The sequence below is a fragment of the Sinohyriopsis cumingii genome, chromosome 4 (assembly GCF_028554795.1).
Source record: "Sinohyriopsis cumingii isolate HCF-2022 chromosome 4, ASM2855479v2, whole genome shotgun sequence".
Classification (NCBI taxonomy): Eukaryota; Metazoa; Mollusca; class Bivalvia; order Unionida; family Unionidae; genus Sinohyriopsis; species Sinohyriopsis cumingii.
The window spans coordinates 66,133,166-66,154,735 of record NC_142964.1 but is presented as its reverse complement, the minus strand read 5'-3'; the positions used below and the strand labels follow the sequence as shown (position 1 = coordinate 66,154,735).

Below are 21,570 nucleotides of genomic sequence, written 5' to 3'. Positions count from 1 at the left end.
ATGCAATGAAAACAGAACCAGACTGAGATGAAAACAGAACCAGACTGAGACGAAAACAGAATAAGACTGTGATCTGTTTGATATTAAACATCATACTATATTTACTTTTCTTTATAAGTTATTGAGTGGAACTGACATCATCAATGTTATATCTCCAGCAATTCTGGTCTCCCTACACAACCCCTGGTGAAAGACACTATTTTCCACACATCCAGATGAAATATGGTATCTCCCACAATTATGGTCTACCTCCAACACACCCCAGGTGAAAGATGATATCACTAACAATTCTGGACTCCCTCAACACCCCCTGGTGAAAGATGATATCTCCAACAATTTGGTCTCCCTCTCACACCCCAATATGAAAAACGACATCGCAAACATTTTTTAAAAAATCAAATAAAACAAACAATAATTGGTTTCTTTCATTAGTTTTCTGTGATTTTTGTCAAATGAAAGAAAACTAAACAATTATTGGACCGCTCCAGTGGCCTAGTGGTTAGCATCTGCCTCGGATGCAGGAGGTCACATGTTCGAAACCCTGGCCAAGTCATACCAAAGACTTATAAAAATGTTACTAACAGATGCCTCGCTAGACACTCAGCATTAAGAGGTTAGTGTTATGACTAGTTGGCCTCGTGTCAGAATAATGTGGCTCGGTTGGACATCGAGCTACATGTCTGAGGCATGATGCCCCAGTGCTAGACATCACTCTAAGCTGCCACACTGCAGACATAGTGATATGACCAGAAACAATTTGAAGCTGCATTAAAAATCCAAATCACCCACACACACACATGCAAACGATTATTGACTGCACAAATGAGTCAATAGAATCATAGTCGAAATTAGTATAAACATCCAGTAAGACAGATTTATAACTAGTCATTATCTATGTAATAATAATACATAATGCACATTTTTTAAAAAAATATCCATAATAGAAAAAGAATTAAAATTTTATTTTTAATGCATATGATTAAAATTTGAATTATTATGCTATGACAGATTGTCAGACAAATTTTAATGCCAAAAATGTTGTAATTTGTCCAAAAAATACAGAAAAAAATATTAAAACTTCAAGCAAACAAAACAAATCTTAACAGGAATGACTGCATATTTATTATTATTTTTATGTATCAGCTATCATTATGGAAATGCATAAAATTAGCAATTGTTAACACATCCTACCTTTAAATATATCCCAACTGAATCAACAATATACGTTCCACTTCTCTGAATTATCCAGTCCTTATATTTTTCTTCAACACACTTTTTGCCTCTGATATAATTACATTTATTTTCTTTTTATAATATTAATTGGATATTATTAACTGGTTCCTAATCAGTCTTCTTCCAATGTATAACATTTTAAATTTTCTATTGCACAATAATATTTGAAATCAACATTATTGTGTAATTATATACAAAACACATTTCCTTTTGTCTTCTGTTGTAAATTAAACTCAGCTTACAGAGAAAACATTGACTAATATTACATGCAGGAAATATTCTCCAGCCATTTTCTCTATATGCCAGCATGTTGCTAGATGAGGTTATAACATGTAAAATTCACGAGGTAAAAGTGGGGCTGCAAATCGGTCAAACAAGGGCTATCAATCTATCAAATTTTAATGGAAAAAAGACCAAAATCAAAGTTTACTTGGGTATTTAATATTACCAGTAACACCATACAAAATTTAATTTGAACCCCCAAAAAGTCCATCAAAAGTTATGATAATGAAGCAAACATGAAATTCATGATAGATGGGTAATGGGTACACTATGTTCCCACTCATAGAATATAACCAGGACACAAGAAATATCACATACTTACTGCTGTAATAGTCAAGTGGTATTTCACTGTCCTTATAGAATTTGCCTTTAAAATAATTATAGGGGACTGCCTTGGCATGGAATGTCCCTTCATTTGTTGTGTCGTAGTAGTTTCCCAAAAGACGGGGTTCACCAAACCATACGTTGCTCTTTGTTAGCTGGTTAGCACCAGACACTATTCTGTTATGCAGACCAAGTGATGGCTGAAACAAAAGTAACAATACCTATCAACATTTAATCCAAGCTAAAATATTTAGTCTAATCTAAATTGATTTCTTGTATTCAATCAGAAAAAGGGAGTCTGGTCATTGCAGTCATTTCTTCAGTGGTCAATCTAGGATTTTTTTGTCATTGCAGTCATTCCTTCAGGGGTTGATGTAGGATCTTTTTGTCATTGCAGTCATTCCTTCAGGGGTCAATCTAGGAAATTTTTCTCAATGCAGTCATTCCTTCAGGGGTCGATCTAGAATTTTTTTTTCATTGCAGTCCTTCCTTCAGGGATCAATTTAGGATTTTTTCTCATTGCAGTCATCCTTCTGGGGTCTATCTAGGATTTTTTTGTCATTGCAGTTATTCCTTCATGGGTCAATCTAGGATTTTTTTGTCATTGCAGTCAATCCTTCAGGGGTCAATCTAGATTTTTTGCTCATTGCAGTCATTCCTTCAGGCGTAGATCTAGGATCTTTTTGTCATTGCAGTCATTCATCCAGGGGTAAATTTAGGATTATTTTTTTTTATTGCAGCCATTCATTCAGGAGTTGGTCTAGGATTTGTTTGTCATTGCAGTCATTCCTTCTGGGGTTGATATAGGATTTTTTTGTCACTGCAGTCATTCATTCAGGGGTCAATTTAGGATTTATTTTCCCACTGTAGTCATTAATTCAGGAGTTGATCTAGGATTTGTTTGTCATTGCAGTCATTTCTTCAGGGGTCAATCTAGGATTTTTTTGGGGATGAAGGTGCTGAATTTGAGAAGATGGTGATTTGCCTTACTTAACATAGTTACTCAACTTTTTCTACTTTTACTGAAGTAAAAAGTACCATTCTGACTGGAAAAAGGGGTGGTGGGGTGGTAGCAAGTAAACCACTAATCCCCATCCACCAGAGAGATCCATATCTGCCCTTAAATGTCTATCAGAAAGTATGAAAATGGAAGTCATGGAGGATTGTGCTTTAAACTGAATGTTCATGCTTGGAGCTGTAGATGTGGATATAGGATCTAATGTCATATATCTATCTATAAATGTGTGTATAGGATCTAATGTTATATATGTATCTATAAATAAATGTATAGGATCTAATGTTATTTATGTATCTATACATGTGTGTATAGGACCTAATGTCATATACGTATCTATACATGTGTGTGTATGATTCAATGTCACATAAGTATCTATATATGTGTGCATAGGATCTAATGCCATATATGTATCTATACATAAATCTATAGGATTCAATGTCATATAGCTGTACATATGTGTATCTAATATCAAATATGTATCTAAACATGTGTGTATCTAATGTCATATATGTATCTATAAATGTGTGTACAGGATCTAATGTTTTATATGTATCTATACATGTGTGTATATAATGTCATATATGTTTCTATACATGCATGTATAGGATAAAATGTCATATATGTATCTATACATATGTGTATAGGATCTAATGTCATATATGTATCTGTACATCTGTGTATAGGATTCAATGTCATGTATGTATCTGTACATTGGTGTATATCATGTTATATATGTATCTATACATGTGTGCATCTAATGTCATATATGTATCTATACACGTGTGTATAGGATCTAATGTCATATATGTATCTGTACATATGTGTATAGGATTCAATGTCATGTATGTATCTGTACATTGGTGTATATCATGTTATATATTTATCTATACACATGAGTATCTAATATCATATATGTATCTATAAATGTGTGTATAGGATCTAATGTCATCTATGTATCTATAAATGTGTGTATAGGATTCAATGTCATATATGTATATGTACATGTGTGCATCTCATGTGATATATTTATCTATACATGTGCGTATCTAATATCATATATGTTCTATAAATGTGTGTATAGGATCTAATGTCATATATGTATCTCTACATGTGTGTATATGTATCTATACATGTGTGTATCTCATGTCATATATATATATATATATATATATATATATATATATATATATATATATATATATATATATATATGTGTGTGTGTGTGTGTGTGTGTATAGGATCTAATGTCATATATGTATCTATAAATGTGTGTATAAGATCTAATATCATATATGTATCTGTACATGTGTGTATATAATGTCATATATGTATCTATAAATGTCTGTATAGGATCTAATGTCATATATGTATCTGTATCTATACATGTAGGTATAGGATCCAATGTCATGTATGTATCAGTACATGTTTGTATCTAATGTCATATATGTATTTATACATGTGTGTACCTAATGTCATATATGTATCTATAAATGTCTGTATAGGATCTAATGTCATATATGTATCTATAAATGTCTGTATAGGATCTAATGTCATATATGCATCTATACATTTGTATCTAATGTTAGGCATGTATCTATACATGTGAGTCTCTAATGTCATATATGTATGTATGCATATGTGTATAGGATCTAATGTCATATATGTATCTATACATGTGTGTATAGGATCTAATGTCATATATGTATCTATACATGTGTGTATCCAATATCATATATGTATCTGGTGGTGCTCTACAGTTTTCTATTTTGCACAGGGTTAGAATTTGAAAGAAAAAGAATTTCCTGGGTTTTCTCACTGGTTATACCGGCACTTTTGGAAGTTGGTATTATCTAGTTAGGCAAAATTAATTTTCCCTATTTTAAAAGGTGTTAAAGATAGTGTTCTTTAGACTAAATCAGAATGATTTTTTTAGCATAAGGGAGCAGTCATTTTAGTTAACAGTGTGCTTAGATCATGTACAATTTCCATAAGTACTACATCAAAAGAAATGTCAGCCACATTACATCAAAGTAGCATAGAGGTATGTCAACATTCTCTCCACTGTGCATGTTTAAAATGCAAACAACTTCATCTTAGATACCTCATTCTCTCAAAAGTACATAATAACTGGTGAGTGCCCCCTTAATGAGCACATAGGTATTATTATTGTATGATTTTTTTTTTAATTGTATTGCTGAAAAGTTTAAGTCGCAATCATCAAAACAGTCCTTTTGAATAAGTCTCCTGTATTTCCCTCCACAGAAAAATATTTATTAATGTCAGAGTCTCACACAAGCCCAGCCCCTCCAATGATGAAAAGTGAGCTGTTTTAAAAATGCACATTACATTTTGTCAACATAGCAACCAATGTTATGTTGAAAGACAGGATCATGAAACTTGCCAGAATTATTCCTGATATGTCATCAATAAAGTTTACAGTTTGAAAAGAACATATGTGGTTCAGGGAGGTCAAAGGTCAAAGTTTAAAATATTTGCTTATTATTTAATATGGAAGAAAGCGAATTTGCTTGGTCGTCATTTATTTTTTAATTTCATTGCAAATAAATGAAAAGAAATATTTTCAATATATTTTCTTTTACTTTATGTAACAGTTTTAAATTTAAATTGACTCTATTCCTATATTCTAAGACTTCTAATTTGCCCATAATTAAGGTCACTAATCACACAAACTTGCCTCATGGCAAATTATGTAAGCAAGAAAGAAATAAGCACAATTAGCTTATTTTCATGCTTAACACCAATATTAATGTACCATTTTATTCAAAACATCATACATAATGATCTGAAAATAAGAAAAATAATTGCATACATTTTTATATTTGTTTTAAGGTGGTGCTCTGCAGTTTCGAATTTTGCATAGGGTTGAAATTTTAAAGAAAGAGAATTTGCCAGGCTTTTCTCACTGGTTATACTGGCTGTTTAAAAAAGACCTTGCATATCTTAAGTATTGTTCAAAGAACCTTCAATTTCCTTTATTTTGGTGTATGATTGATGGGTATAATATGGGTTATGGAGTATACAGCTTGGCCTTACTCCAGATGTGCACCTTTCAAAAACTGCTAGCTCTGCTTGGTCATTTTTATTTCCTGGACTTCAAAGGTAAATTATAAACAAAGAGCCGATAACTTTTTTTTTACATTTTATATATGTAGTAATTCAGCCAATGCACTTTCAGAAGCTGGTACTGTCTAGTTGGTCAAAATTCATTTTCCCTCTTTTAATAGGTGCTAAAGATAATGTACTTTAGAATAATTCAGGCTGATTTTTTAGCATAAGGGACCAATAATTTTAGTTAGCAGTGCGCTTAGATCATGTCCATTTTTCATAAATACAATATCCAAAGAAATATCAGCCACATTACATCAAAGTAGCATAGAGGTATGTCAACATTCTTTCCAGTGTGCATGTTTCAAATGCAAACAACTTCATTTTACATACCTCATTATCTCAAAAGTACATAATAACTGGTGAGTGCCCCCTTAATGAGCACATAGGTATTATTATTGTATGATTTTTTTTTTAATTGTATTGCTGAAAAGTTTAAGTCGCAAACATCAAAACAGTCCTTTTGAATAAGTCTCCTGTATTTCCCTCCACAGAACAATATTTATTAGTGTCAGAGTCTCACAACTTCACCTTAGATACGTCACTCTCTCAGAGGTACATATTAACTGGTGAGTGCCCCCTCTGTACATGTGTGTATAAGATCTAATGTCATATATGTATCTATACATGTGTATATCTAATGTCATATATGTATCTATACACGTGTGTATAGGATCTAATGTCATATATAGAACCCACGTTGGGGTTTGGACTGTGACAAGGAAATCCCAGTCAAGGGTTTATATTATTTGTCTCCCCACGAGGCTTGTACGAGTGGGGAGACATATAATATAAACCCGCAATTGGGATTTCCTTGTCTCAGTCCAAACCCCAACGCAGATTATTTTTCTCACCCAATATTTTCCTTTAAGGTAAAAAGAATTCTTTACTAGTGTTCACGTCCAATGTTTACATGCAGTGCATGAATATAAATATATTAATGAGGGCTGTGGTGTAACCGTTGCATCTGAAGTACACAGTTTATACGCATGAGCAAAGAAAAATAACAACATAAAACGTCACATAATAATGAGGTATTATCACATTCAATATATTGATGATATATGAAATTGACAATAAATAATTAATATTTATTACAAGAAACCGTTTTATTTTCATCAGTTCCAATTTTGAAAAGTTATATTGTAAATAATAAAATGATATTGGCTACTCAGCTCTACTCTAGTTATACTTAGTTCAAGCAGTAACGAAGAGTAACATCTTTCTTTAGATTATTCATGGGTAATTAGAGATCTGTGTCACTATCATATATAACTATTCTTTTCTTTGGAGGAGTTTAAACTGTGTATAACATACTTGTGTTGTCCTTAATATTGATTGTAAAATTAACCCAGTGTATAATAGACCCTCCAAAAACGGACTCTAGCGGATAACCATATGCTAAACTTTCAAGTTCATGGATTCTTTGAACATTTATTTTTCTGTCCTGGAAATATGGCAAATGCTACAGTGAAATTTGCTTACGGATTAATGTGTTGACAGATAAATGATTCCTTCTGGCTGGTAAGTACGTTATTTGTCATTAAATAGTGTAGGTATATTTTTGATTCAACAGGGGCACAATGGTGATGCTTAACAAAATTAGAATAAAGCATGTTTTATAAAACACTTTTATGGCTGTCAAGTTTTCCGTAGTTGTTAAGAGAGTTGGGAGGTGATGAAGTGTATAGGTCTATAGTCTATGTGCATGGATCAGTGTTTTCTGTTATAGTTCATTCCACACAGCATTGAGAATTTTATCCTATCTGTAGCACAGTCATTTGTCAGGTGAGCATCATTAAATGTGGCTAACAGTATATAATTTGTTTCACACAAAGAATTTAAAACTAGTCAGGTAGCTTTAGCTACATTTAATGACGCTGACCTGAAAAAAGTACTGAGCTAGACCTGCATATAGATAAAATTGACCATGCTGTGAGGAACGAAATAGCATAATACCAAAAAGTTCGACATCGTATGTGTCTGTGTCTTTGTCTCTCTCGAAATGTTTTTTATCGTGTGTTCTCAAAGATGGATTTACCTTAAGTTACTATGTTTTTGTTATAGATTTGTTGCTGTTGTTGTTGTTGTTTGATATTACTATAACTACATCGGGCAGAGCAGAAGACAACAAGGGTTTCTTTTTTTAAAAGTAGTTTTGAGCATGTGGACACCTTGACTAAGATGACTGGTCTGAGATGATTAGACTGAGATAAGAAAAGTAAGGTTAGCAAAACAGCTAGATTTCTCCATCACATGGGTGAGAAATATGTATCTATACATGTGTGTATCTAATGTCATATACATATCTGTACATGTGTGTACATAGGATATAATGTCATATATGTACAGTGTGACCCCGCTATAGTACGCTCCTTTATAACATGAATTTCAGATATAACACGGTTGTGGTGTGGCTCCCGAAATTTCATATACATTTTTTTTTAGTTCACAGAAATAAATTATTTCTTAAAAGTACAAAAAAATGTAAAAAGTTTACTATCATTTTGGGGAGAGATCGCTTAAAACACAAACTAACTTTTACCAACATGGGACGTACTGAAAAGTAAATGTGCTTCATCATTATTACGTGATTATGCTATTGTGTTTCCCACTGAATTCAGATGTATATAACCTGTGACAAAATCACTGAATATTTTAAATGTGTGTGTGCATATTATTGATGGAATTATTTGTATTGTGGATTCAATGTATGTGACAAGTATATGGTGTTGATACTCTCTATTCATGCTATACATATATAAACAGTATACATGTATATGTACCAATGCATGGTTCTCTGAATAAAGTAAAATATTATATATGCCTTCTCTGTTTTCACTACAGGTGTATTTCTCATTTAATATGCAGTGATTTGAGATGGTAACTGTGCCAACGAAGCACTTATTTTTGCACTCGTATTTATAACCTACCCCTCCCCCCCTGCAATTTTTTGGGGGTACAAGCATCAGCTAACTGACCTAGTTCAGTCCATAACATGGTCGGGTTCTATGGCTCCCAACTACTGTGTTTTAGTGGGGTCACACTGTATCTATACATGTTTGTATCTAATGTCATATAGGTGTGCATATGATCTAATGTCATATAAGTACAATCCTTTTTTTTATTGAACATGATTTTACAATTGCCCCAACATCACCACATAACCAGGTTTTATCGGGCATTATCTTAAACTTATTATCCCCGCTGATATTTACTTATATTCCTCTGCTTACACACACACACACACACACACACACACACACACACACACACACATATTGTAGACAAGGAACCACTCATTTACAAACCTCAATGTGTTTTACATTGCCTGTTTGTTTGTTTGATGTGAAAGTAAAAGCAACCTAAGAATTCAAACCAAAAGTTGTAAAAAGGGTATACCTTTTCATCAAACCAAAAGTTGTAAAAAGAGTATACCTTTTCATAAACTCATCACTTCTGTTATTCACCTTGGTGACATATGTTTCCAGCCTTTTGTATGATAAAACACCATTTAAATAACAGGTGAGATTTGGGATTTTTGATGCACCATGTGATCTGTATATAACATGTTTTGCAAGCAGAATTATAAGTTGATAAGATCATCAAAATTTGCATTTCCTATCAAAATATCCTTTGAAGTAATTTTAAAATTTGAAGGTTGTAAGTTTTGATCCATTTCACAGATAATTTCCAAAACTGTTCAGTAACTGAACAGTCAAGGAATAAGTGCTCAATTTATTCTATTCCCTCCTTACAGAAGGTGCATACATGCGATTAATGTCATTTTTTTCTTGTTAATATAAATGGTCATTTTTCTCATAATATGTGAGATTAAAGTCATTGTTTCTCTTTATTCATTATATCAATATCATTTTTTTCTAATAATATGTGAGATTAATGTAATTTTTCTCATAATATGTGAGATTAAACTGTTTGTCTTTATTCATTATATTAATATAATTTTTTTTCAAATAATACTTTTGATTAATGAATTTTTCTCAAAATATATGAGATTAAAGACATTGTTTCTCATTATTCATTATATTAACATCATTTTTTCTAATAATACATGAGATTAATGTTATTTTTTCATAATATATGAAATTTCTGTCATTTTTTTCATAATACAACTGGTAATTTTACCTGGACCCATACTGTCTTTTCAAGAAGTTACAGAAACAAAAGATATATGTAATCATATCAAATAAAGTTATCACTTTGGATATGGACCACTAAGTCACTCTGAACACCATGTTTAACAAATACAGACATTGACTGATAGTAGGTAAAAGGAGGAGACTGATTAATTAGTATTGGCACCAATAGATACTAAATGTACAATGAGTCATATGGAAATGAAATTGCTTTTTTTGTCTTTAATTTTTCATATATTTAAAAAAAATTTGGCCTGGTACCCACGTTCCATCTTTTTGTAGATAAATATATATACAGAAGAAGCTAGTTAGCAAAATGCGTAAATCCAGCACCATGCCAAAATCCTCAGGGAACCAAACCCTCCAATCAAAGGTGAATATCAATCATGAGAGAAATGATAAAAGGTAATGATGTTGCAAAAGTTCCCAAAAAGGGATACACTGATAAAGCCAAATAAGGGTTACATCCTTGAAAAGACAAGGTCAAAATTTTATGCTAGAACTTGAGTTTTTTTTTTGTCTCAAATCTTCTCCATGTCTGTCATGTTGTGGTGTGTCACATAAATAACATGATTTTTTTACTTCTGACCCCAAGCCACAGTCCCAGCCCCACCCCAACATTATCTTGTTTGCAAAAACTCAATTTCCAAAAAATCTTACATAGAAAAATTCAGAGAGGCTTCATTTGTGGATGCTAACTGAATTCTGATTTTGCTTCTTAATGGATTTTAAAGACAGAAATTCAGCATGTGTGTGTGTGTGTGTGTGTGTGTGTGTGTGTGTGTGTGTGTGTATGTGTGTGTGTGTGTGTGTTTGTGTGTGTGTGTGTGTTGTGGGGGGTATGATGACACATGATAATGCTAAGTTTTCAAGCAGGATGAATCCCATAACAGTAATAACTTCAGTAGTCACCTCTTACAACAATGGGGGTGGGGGTGCTATTATACATCCCTGAAACCACAGAAGGGTGTCAAAATAAATATTCAGGAAGGCAAACTGAAGTCAGGTTACATGCCTTGACCTTTCACAATTTTCCTTTAATGCACAAAATCGATAGATCTACTCCATAACTTTCATTTGAAAATATGCATATACTTTTGAAACAGCAGTGAACCAGTCATGAACTTAAAGCAGTTCAAGTGGTTTACAATAAGCTGGCTATAGCCTGCATGTCAACCCCAAGGTTTGATCACAAGTAAATTCATTTATCTACAAAAAAAACTAAGAAAGAACATTAACATGTAAGTTAATCTGTGGTGTCAATTGATGGACATACATATATAAAAAGGAAACGCACTTGGACGACAAGGTGATCCCCAAGGTGATCCCCATGTCAAGTCTCTCCCAAGGCAGGCTTGACAAAGACTAGATTTGTATTTGCAAATCATATACACGTCCCGCAATTACAAAATAAAATCATTAAAAAAATGTTTATTTTCTTTTCAGATGTAAATGTTTGTTTTAAAGGCATAAAAAATCGACTCAGGTTGCCTACATATGCATACAAACTTTTCATGTAAATTATACTTTTTAAACTTTTTCTATCTCAAGTTTTCTTTTGCTTAATATTACTAGGAAGATTTTTCTCAAAAAAGTCCAACTCCAAATTTTAGAAAAATGTGCATGAAAAAAATATACAATATGCCCCCTTGTCTTATCATAATAAGGACTATATGAGACAAGAGTTATGACATACTCTCTATACTTTCTTATAAATCGAGTTCAACTGCAAACTGCATAGACCCAAATCTGGCATCACATAATGTGCTGACAGAACTGGGTCGATACAGTTTGCTAGGGGTAATCAGTTGAAGAAACAACTCAGTCTCTGATCTACCAGTGCACTATGCATAGTGTACTGGCAGATCAGGATCTATGTTGTTCACGGTTGGACCTGAGTGAGTATAAACCATAACACCTGGAACTGGTACCCTATAAACTCAACAGCTCTTAAAAAAGAAATATATTTTTCTGCTACAAATGTGGCTTCTGTGACCTTTACTGACCTATTTTTGTAAAACATTTAATATAGTGATAAATATCCCTTGGTAAACCTGTGCAATATTTATTATAGTAAATCATGACAATGATGAATCATTTAGTTCTTTTGCTAATGTGAAGAAATTCTGAGTTCTAAACATTCTGCTATCAAAAACTTACATTCCCATGATAGTATCTACTGGTGGTTTGACTGATTCGTTCTGACACTCTGTTTGGATCCAGATCTCCAGGAGGAAAATCACTGTGGTTCCTATGTTTGACAGGATGAAATTTTTCAACAGCTGAAGAGCAGATAGAATAAAATCATATTAGATGTAATACTGGCACAGTGTGCTTTAAAAATTGTTATTTAGATAAACTGTATGACATTAAAGCTAATCATAATAAGCATACAGCAACAATGCCAAAATCTACATTCCCATTATATTTATTTATAGACTATAAGAGTTATCTCCCTTGACTATGTTGTGAGCTCTTAAATTTGGAGACGCATTGGAGTGCCTGTTGTATTTCTTTATGAATATAATGTGCGCAAATTAAGTTTAAGCAACTGTTAAAAAGATGTCATCAAATATGAAAAATTAAAAAGTTTGAAAAGAAAATTTTTGGAAAGATGAATCATATAATAATAAAATCAAAGTTTTACGTGCAGGTTTTCCACATTTTAAACGAAATTTCCAATTTTTTCAAGAATTTTTTCTTGATAATTTTTGTCCTCAAGGTTCATTTATGACCTTACTGAATGAAGTCAACAATATTTTGGCTTCAGAATAATGAATTTTTAAAATCAACACCAAACTGTTACTATTTTGAGACTCTCCCACTCACATTTGTATTCGACACATAACCGTGTACTAAACCACAGGATTTATCACTAGAACAAATATATCTATTGAAATCTGCTCATAACTCATTTAAATTTACAGAATTAAAAATTTTAACTTTGCTCTGCTTAAATGCATATGTTGGTATCAGGGTTGGCACAGGTTATGTATGAGCAACACATTTTCAGAGAGGCGCCAAATTGGAGAAGAAACGGGGCCCACAAATCAGACGAGGGCGCTATAATGAAACAAAACCACTTGTTCTTCAAATGAAAATCTTTTTATTTGGTCATAACTTACATCAGTTTCTTAGGAGCTTTCTTATCAGCAAATATTTAATGAAAGGGTTGGGGTGGGGGTTCCAAATATCTATTTTCTCACTGGGCACTGTGTTGACTCATGCCAGCCCTGGTTGGCATCAAGAAAGTTTATTTTAGAAATGGATCTTTTACATTCTGATAAAGAAGCATCACAAATTATATTTCTTTAAAATAAAAAATCCACTTATATCTGGTTGGTACTCTAGCATTACTTTCAATGTAATCCAACTAAAGACCTCACACATAACAAACTCATTATTAAGTATACACATAGCATGGGAGTAGACACTGAAAACTGCCCCAGGTAGGGGCAGCAGTGACAACAGTTTTTGTAGAGAATAATGTTTAACATTGTTTTCCCACTGTGATTTACCAAATAATAAACAAATAGTTATCACAATGAATTTTCAATAACTATATATATAAAAAGCAAAAGATACGCTTTATTATTTACCTCTTAAATTTATCAAGATCAAATCTCACAGTTTAAATCTTGGGACAGTGTGATGCTAGGCTGGTTTTCATAAAAAAGATATGAATATGAAGCTGACTATGAGGTCTACTTGACCATCTCAATTGCCTGAATGCTTGGATTGACTATACAAATATGTTTTATGTAAGCACCCAAATGATCCATACAGCAATTGTACCTAAACTGAGTGAAGAGTTCCAAGACCTCCAAAAATTCCAGGAAGAATGCAATAAATTTAACTTACAATTAGTTTCATTATGACTTGATTATGTATCTTTTCTGCAATAAAATGGAGGTTGAAAATTTCCTGTTTTATCCATGACTTCCATTAATATTTGCAAAATTAAAAGGCTTTTCTCAGTTGCGAACAAACTTATTCTTTCTCCTAACTTATCTTGTTTTTCTAGTAGCATGGGACCTGAATAGAATTTGTAAAAACTGAAATAGCTCAAGACATTAGAACTGTATCAATATTACAAATTTATAATATCAAGGGGCTGAAAATATAATGCTTTGCTTTCAGTGATATGTTTGAATAATTAAACAGGTTTGTCAAAAATAAAAAAAGTTTCCAAAATATGCATATGAAAGGTCTAGAAGTTTTGAATGTTTTCTATGAAAAACAAGAAAGTTTAACACAATCTTTCAGGTTACACATGACAGCAAAAATAATCATGTAATGGACCTAAAAAGGGTAATATCTCTAAAAGAAGAAAAATTAATCAAAGAAAACATCAAACAGGAGCCAAGAGATCAAAAATGAGAGCGTGGTTTAAAGAAAATGTTGCTAAACATTGAAAAGTCTGAAACACTGTGAGACATCTACAAAAGCTAGCTGACAGAAAACAGAGAAATCAAAGTGAGCAGAATGGTAATCAGGGGCCATAACTCCTGCTGATGAAGTTGTAGAACACTAGAAATTAAACTCCTTCAATATTTCATCAATATAAGGCAATACAATTAATTTGGAGAAACTCTAATGATTTACAGTAAATGTATATTTCAGAAACCAAAGTTATGAGGATAGGCAGTCAGGGGCTATAACTCTTGTAAACTATAATATGGCAAACTGGTAATCAAATGCCCTTAAAGTCTGATAATTATAAAGAGGCATGCCAAATCTGGTAGAAATTCAATGGTTCACTAGTGAACCCATCCAAGATCTTAATGAAATAAGCATTTATTCCAAGTCTGATCAAAATCAGATAAAAAAACATCATCTAGAGTGGTAAAAAAGTTAGCCAATCAGGTACAAGATGATCTCATTAATATGCATGGATTCTGTTCATCATCAAACTTGTCCAAGATTTTGATGATATAAACCAATTTTCCATGTTTTACTGTAACTGGATCAGGAATATGGACTCCCAGGTGGTTCATTAACAATTGTTGATGGACAGACATTTGATGCACGATGGACAGTGCCTTACAGACACAGGATACACAATAAGCTCCCTTGGCCTTACAGCCAAGTGAGCTAAAAGTTGCAAAAACCTACTATCATTGAACTCAGCTGAGGCCTTTTTGGGGGTGAAGCTAATCACAGTCAGTTTGGCTTGAAATCAAGCAAAAATGTAAATGCATCAGTGTTCAGATGCTGATCAGAAACCTATTCTAAGTTGATCTAGGTCCATAACTCTGTCATCATTAATCTTGTCTGAGCTCTTATTCTGTTGAAGCTTCTTTGCTGGTATTCTGAAATCAAGCACAATCTGTGAATGCTAGTGTGTTTGCAAGCCAATGGGATGTATAGTTCCTGTCAATCAAGGGCGACAACTCTTGGATAAGCCAAATCTGCTGTCATCATACTCATGCAAGCTCTTGTTGTAATGAAATGAAGTGAATGCTGTTGTATTCACAAAGCAGTGTATTAGTCTTACCAATGCTAATATGATCATGGACCATAACTAACAAATATGTGAAGTGTGGTTTTCATCAAACTCGTATGAGCTCAATGTTGGGATGAAGCTTCACAGCAACTTTGGATGAAATCTAATATTATGGAGACCAGAGTATTCAAAAGGTTTTGAAATAACAATGGCATTGCTAAGATGGCTAAGGGTCATAACTCTCCAAAATATATATGTATTATGAACATGTTCATCATCTCATATGTGCTCTTACTGAGGTGAAGCTGCAAGCAAATGTGGTTCAAATTTCATAATACATCTTGAAGCCAGGGTGGTATCAAGTACTGTGCATTAGCAATGTTGATGCCAAGGCAATAAAGGCATAAAACTGTAAGAAATATGTGCTAATAATCAAACTCATCCATGCTGTTCTTGTGATAAAGCTTCCCAGTAAATCTGGTTCAAATCTAGCAATAAATGTGGATATTGGAGCATTTGCAAGGTGGACAAACAGATGGAAGCATGGATTGACAGATTTACAGAGGGAAGCACGGATTGACAGATTTACAGATGGAAGCATGGATTGACAGATTTACAGATGGAAGTACGGACTGACAGATTTACAGATGGAGACCATTTCTTTGACCCCTTACTCCAGGGGCATCAGACAAAGAGAGTCAACTCTGTCACAATGAAGAAAAACTTATTAAATATTCCAAAATATATCACTTCATCTATCCAGTTCACAATACAACAAATGTGTACTGATGTTACGATGTTCATAATAGTGGATAAACGGACAAGTGAATTTGAATTGCCAATTAACAGACAGACATGCAATAAAGGTGATCATCACAGAGCTGTTATTTGATTATTTTTAGCCGCAAACCACTGTCCTTAAATGCACAGTATATAAAACAGCCACATGAGAAGAAAGCCACTGCAATTAAATACCAACACTATTTATTAACTTTGAAAATGTAACTACTGACCCCCCCCCACCTCCACAGTCTCAACTCAACCCTTCTCTTAAGTGCATTATATATCTGTTTTTTTTCACTTTGTTGTTGTTGTTGTTGTTGTTGTTGTTGTGGGGTTTAACGCCATTTTTCAGCACATGATAGGCTATGCATGGAGGCCAGTATTAATGGTGGAGGAAGAACCCGGGAAAAACCTGGGAAGAACCACCGACCCTCGAGAAGCTACTAGCAAGCTTTCTCATATACCCACATTGGCCGAATCCTAGACTCGAACCCACGCAGACAGAGGTGAGATGGTAGTGATCCATAACGGACAGTGCTTTAGACCACTCGGCTTTGTCACTTTGTTTACTACTTATCTTTATGAAACATCAAACCTGATATTTTTCCTCTGTCCGTGTGGGTTCAAGTTGCTAGCTTGGACAATGTGGGTAAGTGAGAAAGCTTCCAGTAGCTTCCCATGGGTCAGTGGTTCTTACCAGGATTTTCCTGGGTTCTCCCTCCACTAGTTCAATAATATTGGCCACCATCTATAGCTTATGTTGTGCTGAGAAATGGCATTAAACCCAAGATAACAACAACAACAACAACTAATCAGACCTGATATTTATCATTCTATGATGGAAATGATGTAGTTGGAATTTAGGTTAAACTGAAAACCAAATAACTGACCAAAAGATGGTGAATGCACTGACACACCTACAGGTATGTTGGACAACAATGTATCTGCAAAAGTGTGGGATACAAAGAAAAAAACAACAACATACAGTGAAACTTACCAGGTGTATGATTTGGCTGAAAGGAGTGGAAAGTTGTACTACGGTAGTCATTGTATCTATTGTGACCATCCTGTTCTTTGAAGTTGGTCTTCTGCAGGTATTCACTGGCCACAGTCTGGCTGTATGGTTGAAACTGTGCCTCAGAAAACCGGTTGGGGAAGGAAGCTGCCATTGTGGTCTCCCTCAACGAGACTTTGTCTGGATCACCACCAGGAATGCTTGATCCTGTTGGCTGTAAAATAATTTATCAAGAGGTTATTCAACTGGAAATCAAAATGCAGTAACACCCCTCCTATTATGTCTCTGATTTTGCAATTAAAAACACAATTTGATAAATGAAAGACAGCCTGTGGTGAGGGCGACAAAAATTCACTTCACTTTTGCTGTAGGATACAGCAGCCTCTTATTTTGAGAGGGATTATAAATGTGTAACCAGTTTAGATGTACCAGTATTTTATTTCATTAAATTTTAACTGGAAAAAGTTAGTAACTCCTAAATTGAACAGTACAATGTGTTAGTCTCATGACTGGCAAATTGACTGACTCTAAAGTGGAACCATAACAACTATGGTTGAAGGCAACAAAAAACTTTGACCAAGAATATGACATCGAGTATCCAGTTTCAAGTTTAGTACGGTATTTACTGAAATCTGCATCTAAATTGGCAAGAATATACTGGTTTGCTTTTCTTAAAACAATTTCTCGTCATGCATAGCCACCAAATCTCTCTCAAGCATATAAAATACTATGATAGAAAACTGACTGAGACTGTTCAGTTATGTTTGCACCAGTGGTACAGAATACATAAACAGTTTTAAGTTACAAAATCTGACAACATTCTTTGTATGTATTAAGTTGTTTTTTTTAATCTAAGAATATATTACAATCTGTAAATCACTTTATTTTATTGCCTTCAAAACAATTTTGAAAATGTAAAGAATTTTTTTTTCTTTGGATGGCTAAATGTTTTGTCCACATTTTTTATCCATCTCATGCATATGTGAAAGGTCATGGTTTCATTTTGACAGTGCATGAGAGAAACGGATGAACATGTCCAAGATGAGTAATTATTTCATTACAAACAATATTTCAGAAATAATTCATAGCTGAGCCTGACTCACCAGATTTGTATGCTTGCTGATTGCTTCTGGTAATGATTCCTAACAAGAGACACAAGTGGGTATGAAATCACTCACCTGCCTGACATATGCCAAAAAGCCAAAATGCAAAAGCAGTTTGCCATGATATATTGGTCAGTAGATCGAGTTTTGTTGAAACTGCTTGTTACGGAAACAAGTGCTTCATGGTTTCTCTAGTTTTTGTATCTTGTCAATATTTGCTTGCATCAGCCATTTAACCAATCGTATTTGACCAATATGTAAATGTTTCTATGCCAGGTTGTTTCATGTCAAAAGTTGGTTAAATTCTGTTAAGTGACTGTTTGCTTCTTTTTCTTGATACAACTTTAAAAATATTTTTCTAATTTTAGTCATGGCAGCCATATTTAATAGTGAGACAGTATCATTTGTATCAATCCAAAAAGCATTTAAGCTAGGACACTTCACATCAAAGTTTGTTAAATTCTGCAGTAGTTATATATTTGATAGCTCAGATCACCATCGTTTGTACAAAACTTAAAGATCTACATAACATCCAATTCTTTTTAGCTGTCTTGGACAAGCAGCTGTTAAAACGCTTTTCTTCTCTTCATGTAATGGCAGCCATATCTGTCAGTGGATCGGCATCAGCTGTATAAATTTTAAGCACCTTTAGACCAGGATGTTCTGATCTAAGTTTGTTTGAAACTGGTTTGGAAGCTTTGGCCGAGTGGTCTTAAGCACTTGTCTTTACCAATCTCTGCGATAACACCTGTGTCTGCATGGTTTACAGTCTCAGGCTTGGCGTATGTAAGAAAGCTTGTCAGTAGCTTCCCATGAGTCAGCAGTTCTCACAGGGGCTGGGTTCTTCCTTCACCAGTTATCCTGGTCACCATGTACAGCCTATCTTTTGTTGAGAATAAAATTTATAAACTGTGAGCTTTTCCACTGCTTTCAAAACTTATTATACTGTTCATTATCTTTCTTAAGAAAATATGCTACAAAACTTTTGTACCTGCGTAATACATATTCAGCACTCATCATATTTTTATGATGTGCTGCCCTTGATCTTACTTTCTTCTCTCATCATTTATATTGAAAATAATAAAATCATTTATTAAAAAAATCCTAATTAGTCTGGAGTTTAATTATTATTTCTTTGTTATAAGTCAATTTTGACTGCCCTTTATGAATTAATTTTGTTTTACTGACAATCAACCATGGATGACATACCAAGCAACAGTCAACAACTTTCATTCAAGATTCCAAAGACCTAACCTTTGTCCTTATATCGGTATCATTTGTTTGGACAACAATTAATTAAAAAGATTAAATGTCTGGACTACTGACCATTGATGTTATTGAAAATCATGTAATTAAAAAAAATTGGATTATCAGGGATAAGGGATCCAAATTAACACTAATCCTCAATCCATTTAGTGATTTTGCAGACATTCATTAACACCTGCTCATCACTAATTCATTGGAGCATTGGAAATTACTATCAGTCACTATCATAACATCTAATAAGCAGCAGTGAGTCAATATTTCTTTCATGGCTAATTGATTTATTTATTGTGTTAATTAAGTACCTACCAACATCCTGCACTTCGTGAGATGCAATAAATTCTGGATGCACAAATGTACACACATTAAACCAGTCATCCACTATCAAGTAAATTAGTGAGATTAGTGTCAAAACAGTCTTTTGCACAAATGGAGGTGCCTCCATTACTGATTTCATTATTTATGAAACAAAAGGTATAGGATCTAAGTTTAGTATTGACCAATCTGAAAAAGTCACTTTCATGGACTCAACAAATAATCCAGAATTACACCAAACAATGTCTTTTAACATTTATGTTATTGTTGATAAATATTCAATGCATGGTACAGTGTTGATAACCATTCAGTGCATGGTATGGTGTTGATAAACATTCAATGCATTGTATGGTGTTGATAAACATTCAGTGTATTGTACAGTGTTGATAAATATTCAATGCACTGTATAGCGTTGATAAACATTCAAGGCACTGTACAGTGTTGATAAATATTCATTGCACTGTACAGTGTTGATAAACATTCAATGCAATGTACGGTGTTGATAAGCATTCAATGCATTGTATGGTGTTGATAAACATTCAATGCATTGTACAGTGCTGATAAACATTCAAGGCATTGTATAGTGCTGATAAATATTCAATGCATTGTACAGTGCTGATAAATATTCAGTGCATTGTATAGTGTTGATAAACATTCAAGGCATTGTACAGTGCTGATAAACATTCAATGCATTGTACAGTGCTGATAAACATTCAGTGCATTGTATAGTGCTGATAAACATTCAATGCATTGTACAGTGCTGATAAATATTCAATGCGTTGTATAGTGCTGATAAACATTCAAGGCATTGTACAGTGCTGATAAACATTCAAGGCATTGTACAGTGTTGATAAATATTAAATGCATTGTATAGTGTTGATAAATATTCAATGCACTGTATAGTGTTGATAAACATTCAATGCATTGTACGGTGTTGATAAACATTCAATGCATTGTACAGTGCTGATAAACATTCAAAGCATTGTACGGTGTTGGTAAACATTCAATACATTGAATGGTGTTGATAAACATTCAATGCATGGTACAGTGTTGATAAACATTCAATGCATTGTACAGTGCTGATAAACATTCAAAGCATTGTACGGTGTTGGTAAACATTCAATACATTGAATGGTGTTGATAAACATTCAATGCATGGTACAGTGTTGATAAACATTCAATGCATTGTACAGTATTGATAAACATTCAATGCATTGTACAGTGTTGATAAACATTCCATGCAAGGTACAGTGACAATTGCAAACACGTAGAAGTATTTGCAAGTTGCACAGTTGCCTCCAAAATGGCAGAAATTAGATAATGACAGGAGCGAGCACAAATGCAAAAATGATCAAGAGAAGAGACTAAAAAAGTATCAGAGATGATTTTAATATGAACTCAAATGTCTGAAATATGACCCAGAAGAGGCTGTGATGTTGTGCCCTTTCTGAAGTGCTTATTCAGATGAAGATGAAAGTGCAGCTGGTAATTGATTCATGAGTTTT

At 33.5% G+C, this 21,570-nt stretch overlaps 1 protein-coding gene across 1 annotated transcript in view; it reads right to left on the bottom strand.

Moving 5' to 3' along the window:
• The window catches only part of LOC149801366 (stabilizer of axonemal microtubules 5-like), a 46,534-nt gene that overhangs the window by 9,930 nt on the left and 15,034 nt on the right, over positions 1-21,570 (bottom strand). Inside the window, exons 4-6 of the mRNA XM_089955433.1 lie at positions 17,367-17,598; positions 12,301-12,422; positions 1,838-2,039 (exon numbers count right to left, since the gene is read on the bottom strand). Of these exons, the coding sequence (XP_089811559.1) occupies positions 1,838-2,039; positions 12,301-12,422; positions 17,367-17,598 (556 nt within the window). The remainder of the gene's footprint in view (positions 1-1,837; positions 2,040-12,300; positions 12,423-17,366; positions 17,599-21,570) is intronic.